Source organism: Papaver somniferum, chromosome 10 (genome assembly GCF_003573695.1).
Source record: "Papaver somniferum cultivar HN1 chromosome 10, ASM357369v1, whole genome shotgun sequence".
Taxonomy (NCBI): Eukaryota; Viridiplantae; Streptophyta; class Magnoliopsida; order Ranunculales; family Papaveraceae; genus Papaver; species Papaver somniferum.
Genome location: NC_039367.1, coordinates 146,191,603 through 146,197,151, shown reverse-complemented (window position 1 = coordinate 146,197,151; position 5,549 = coordinate 146,191,603). Strand labels below are relative to the sequence as shown.

Sequence of the window (5,549 nt, the reverse complement as noted above, 5' to 3'; positions counted from 1 at the left end):
GATGACTTAATGATAACGGCTTAAATTGATTGGTCTGAGTGCTTTCAACTACTAAATTGGGATATGAGAAAGTATACGTAAATAACTCGTCGTTTAACATTACAGTGTAAACCGGTGTAGGAACCTGGTAGAAAGTATACGCACATAGTTTGTCGTATAACTGCGGGTGTAAACAGGGTGTTAGAGAAAAAAGGTCAAGTAAGTATAAATACGACGCGCCATTTGTAATGGCGTTACCAGTGGACGCCTTTTGAAATACCGTGCCGCGCCTTTTCTAACGACGAACGAGGGAACAAAATTTTCGAATATGCCACAACACGCCTTTTGTAATGGCGTATAACACTTTTTGGGTGCGCCATTTCTAATGGCGTGCCTGGATTGCACCCAGATTAGATCCAAGCAATCGTTTGGATCAATTGGGAGTCTCCGTAACAGTGACACATTAGACCACGCTTTTTCCTCCAAATCCTGGATCTTGGAGTACCGTTAGACTAAGTCTGAGTTGTAACAAACTATGCCATGATTATTTGATTCGTATCTGATGGATGAAACTCACTAATATCTGATGATCACATATTCAAAGAGATTTGGGTGTAGGGCTGACAAGAAATATCATGGCCTATGCCAACTTCCTCACAAGCACAAAAGATGTAAAACATTTTTCCCATAGACGTGGCTTGATCTGGCCTGTGAATATCGAGGTCTGACACCTTCGTGCTGATTTCGTTTAAATTCCAATCAAATTTATCATGCATTTGAGCATTAATGAGCCCGATCTTATATAAGGTATAATAAAAATCTAACATTTTAGTTAAGAAGATATAAAATCTGACGGCTTAGAAGTATATGTAATTGTATTTTTATGTACTCTGCTGCGTGATAACACGACGCTTTCCACCTGATATATACTCTAGTTGATGGAATTCATTGTAGAGAAAAAAATCTTTTACCCTCTGCACATTTAAGTCAATTTTGATTGATATTCATTTCCAAAAATTTGCGAAACTTTGAATTTTAAAAATCGAATTGATTCAGCTTTTAATGTTGTTTTCTTTTAGGTTTTTATCATTTCTTTCTTATTTTGCATGAATCTATGATTCTTTCTTCTTCTTCTATAAAGTCTTTTCAGATACCAAACACAAATGTATTACTTTGAAACAACTTTTTGGAGTAAAAGCAGCTTATGAGAGGAAGGAGGAGGATGGAGATAAGAACAAGAAAGATTTTGTATGACCCATTTATATAAGAGAAGAAAGAAGAAGAAGTTAAAGAGTCTTTGTTTGAATCATTTGAGTCAGAAAAAACATTAACAGGTAGCAGAATAAGTATAAGAAGTGGGGGGGACGATGCTGTGATTTACAGAGCTTTAATGGTGTAAAACAGAGTATGAAGTCATATATTAGTACACCGCAGTACATCTCATAGATATAGTCAATTTTCTCTGCATTTTTCATCAACCCCCATTACATCAATTGGTTTTTAGTGAGAAACAGAGGAGATTGAAGAGGGGTAAAATCGGAAATTTTGTGCAAAATAGTGAAGAATATAGAAAACTGTAGAGATTCACGAGAGTGTCAGTGGAGAGCAACAACAAGAACTGAGGTATCTTTTTTTTCTTCTCTCTTTTTGAAGGACACGTTGGACCAGAAAGTGAAAATTTTTGTAGCTTCATTGTGGTTTCTGATTGATTGATTAATCAATAAAATCGCTAAACGGGATTAATTTGATTAAGTATTTGTTTAACAGCTTTTATTTGTTTGTTTATGTCTGTAAATTTATGTTTGTTTAATTTCATGAAAATTCAAACTTTTTTTAATCTCCTAAATTACTCTGTTTTAATCTTTTGTCTTGTAATACAGAGGGGTGAAAAATAAAAATGTTTTTTTTTTCTTTTGACTTTTTTGAAAAATCATTAATTTTTTCCGCCCATCTTTTCTATTTTTTCTCCCACCTTTAAAGATTGGTGCTTTTTATTTATTCTCTAGTCTAGTCCTCTCCTTATCTTTTCTCTGTTTTCTTTTTCTCTAGAGAGACTCTGTTTCTGCTCAGCTCTCTGTTTGCAACATGGAATAAGGGAGCGTTTTCTTCTATCTATATATATATATAGAGACAGAGACAGAAACAGAAACAGAGAAAAAGTGGTTGTTTTGGAGCGTTTTTTCTGTTCAAACTCCACTTGGTCATTTTTTGTTTTAGTTTCAGAGTATCCAAAATCAAAATCATCTACTCTCCTTGTTCTTGTTTGTTCCTCTGTTTCTCTTCTCACTTTTCAAATTCAAAATTGAATCTCAGAGATTGATTGAAAATGGGGAGAACAACAAGATGGTTTAAGGGTTTATTCGGATCATCATCATCATCAAAGAATAAAGAAAATTCATCATCAACAGCATCAGCAACAACGCCAACCAGAGCATCACCAATGTCAAAGAACAGTAATACAGTGGATAATCATCATCATCATCATTATCAAAGAGATAGAATCAATGATAAGAAAAGATGGAGTTTTGCAAAGACTAGTACTACTGGTAAAGAATCACCGAATCAGATTCTTCAAAATAATATCATTCCAGTGAATATACCAGAAGCTGAAGCAGCTTGGTTAAGATCATTTTACAGTGAAAACAATGATCAGAATCAACAAAATAAACACGCAATAGCTGTTGCCGCTGCTACTGCCGCCGCTGCTGATGCTGCTGTTGCCGCTGCTCAAGCTGCTGTTGCTGTTGTTAGACTTACTAGTCATGGCAGAGGAGGAAGTTCCATGTTTAGTAATGGTGGTAGCAGAGAAAAATGGGCTGTCATTAAGATTCAATCTCTATTCAGAGGATTCTTGGTAAGTTATTGATTTCAATTTTTTGATTCAAATTCTTCTGATTATTGGGTTTTCTAAATCTGGGGCGAATTAAATTTCTCTGCTGCTGCAACTAATAATTTATGTTTCAGTACAGATTATAATGGGGTTTAATTCTAATTCTGGGTACTGATTCATTGCAGGCAAGAAAAGCATTAAGAGCATTAAAAGGACTAGTGAAGCTGCAAGCAGTAGTTAGAGGCTATCTAGTTAGAAAACAAGCTACAGCAACACTTTACAGTATGCAAGCTCTAATTAGAGCACAAAATACTGTTCGATCGCAGCAGCGAACGCGTAGTTTCTCGCGTAAAGATCATAAGTTTCAGCCTCCAATTCGTTCTCGATACTCACTTGTAAGATTCAATAACACTTTCTTTGTTCCAATAGCAATTTTAGTAGAGTTTGAGTGTTTGGTTGATTTATGTTTTTTTTGCATTTTTGTGTGTTTCAGGATGATTCAAGGAGTGAATATACTTGTTCGATTCACAGCAGAAGAATTTCATCATCAATTGAAACAACTATGAACAACTTCGAAGCGGAAAGTCCGAAAATTGTCGAAATCGATACAAATTACAGGCCGAAATCTTCTTCAAGAACTCGAAGACCAAATGTGACATCAATGTCTGATCTTTCAGAAGAATACCATCAAATTCCACCGCGTTTATCGATTCCGGACAATTCGCGAAACTACCCGGAGAATGATTGGGGTTTTATAAGGGAACATCAAGATTACATGAACAAATACTCATCAGCAACAGCACAAAGCACACCAAGATTTGCAAATTCAGCAGGGGGGTTTACCAACGGCAGCGGCTTACCGGTCACACCAGCAAAAAGTGTATGTGCAAACTCGCATTACAATTATTCATGTTATCCAAGTTATATGGCAAATACTCAGTCATTTAGAGCAAAAGTAAGGTCTTCAAGTGCACCTAAACAGAGGCCAAGTGCAGTGCCAAGTCCTAGGAAGAAGCTGTCATTGATTAATAATGACATGGTGGAATCAAGGATTAGTTTAAGCAGTAATGTTAAGATGAGAAAGTCATGTTCTCAAGTTCAAGATGTTTTGAATTTTAAGAATACTGTAATGGGTAATATTGGATTAGCAGCAGCAGCAGCAGAAGAAGAAGAGATTAGCATTAAAGGAGATGGCCACCAGGGAGGAGGAGGAGATTATTTGCCAAGTAGATGGTAGTGGTGTGAAATCAAGAAAAAAGAAAAATGTCTATTCATGATTAATAAAGCTGTCTCTAATTAGGCTTTTGTCTCTTAATCTCTTTTAGTCTCTTTACTTAACCTTGTTTTTTCATTTACTAATTCATTACTACTATTGCAGAAAGTAATCCAACATTATAACATGAAATGCATTTGTAAATGAGTAATTCTTTACTTTCGGGATGATCTTTAGTCAGAATTCTTTTGAGAGTTGTAAGTTATATATCAGTTATATCGGACTGTGAATGTTATGGATCACTGTTTCACAGTTGATAATGACTTTGAAATCCTACTTGTATCATTGTTTGTGGACGGAACGCTGTAACAAACTGAAAGGCGATTGTATAATTGTTTATTTTCATCTGGGTTGTAAATGTTATGAATCATTGTTTGTTTTTTTTTTTCCGAATTCTGGAAGCAATGGTTTGAAATCATCCTTGTATTATTGTTTGTGAATTCACCTGCAAGATCTTCTTGTTTTCTCATAATTGAACAAATGTTTAGGGAACTTTTAGGTTTAGTCTATTTCTGATTTCTGATTTTGTTTTCAAAATGGGGGTCTCATCCAAATAGTGAATTTCTATGGTATATGGAATCTTTTCATCATTCCTTGATCATGTCATGTAGGACCTGCAAGACCCATAAAACCCTACAGTAGGACCAACCTAGACGGTAGCTGCATGTGCATTATGTGTCTATATGCTCACCTTGAATTTGTCATTGCCCATTGTTGGCTATTGGGTTTTGGGCTGTGTTTTCAGATTCCCATTACTTGTTTTTGATATGTTTTTCATTTTTAGTGTTAAATTTTGAAAGAGTGAATTCTGTTTTGGTGCTCTGGTTGTTAAGTTTTGGTGTTTTGTCTATGAATGATTTAAAAATGGTTTGTAAAATTTGATTGATTTGTGAAATTTTGTCCTTGAATGAATTTAAGAATGGTTTATGGAATTGGATTTTATATTAAAGGGAAATAAGGGAATATAATCTGAAATCTGCAAGACTTGGTAACGGTGTTATTCGGATAGGATTTGTGTTTACCGGATTAAATATGTAGTTTTGGGCAAATGGTGTACGGATTATAATTTGAAATTCCTAATGGGTTGTTAATACGACATGATAAAATTTAATCTAGATTTTGGCAGTGTGGAAAAACTGGTCATGTACGGCTGGGAAGAAAAAAGATGACCACATAGTTATGATTCAAAATTATATCTCTCTGATCGATGAATAATTTGGTGCTGATGAATTTCGAATTCAGGTCTATGATACCATGACCAAATGACTTACTATGGTGGTACAATGAACCAATTGAGAAAGAAAAATGCATACTTCTATGTGGGATTCACTTTTAAACAAGCAAGGCTGATTTTGTTGCACTTTGAAACCAGCTAGGTTCATTTAGGCTCATCTTAAAAGTGAGCATGGGTCAAGTTCACTTAAAAGTGCAGCTCATGAAGCATGGGCGCCGCATATCCTTAGACCA

The 5,549-nt window shown here is 35.2% G+C and overlaps 1 protein-coding gene across 1 annotated transcript; it reads left to right on the top strand.

Annotated features, from left to right (window-relative positions):
- The first annotated feature begins 1,095 nt into the window (after window positions 1-1,095).
- On the top strand, window positions 1,096-4,427 carry LOC113315001. Its single transcript, XM_026563315.1, has 4 exons — window positions 1,096-1,602; window positions 2,293-2,833; window positions 2,995-3,204; window positions 3,303-4,427. Exons 2-4 carry the CDS (start codon window positions 2,306-2,308, stop codon window positions 4,044-4,046), a joined length of 1,482 nt encoding a protein of 493 aa, XP_026419100.1. The 5' UTR covers window positions 1,096-1,602; window positions 2,293-2,305; the 3' UTR covers window positions 4,047-4,427.
- The last annotated feature ends 1,122 nt before the right edge of the window (window positions 4,428-5,549 follow it).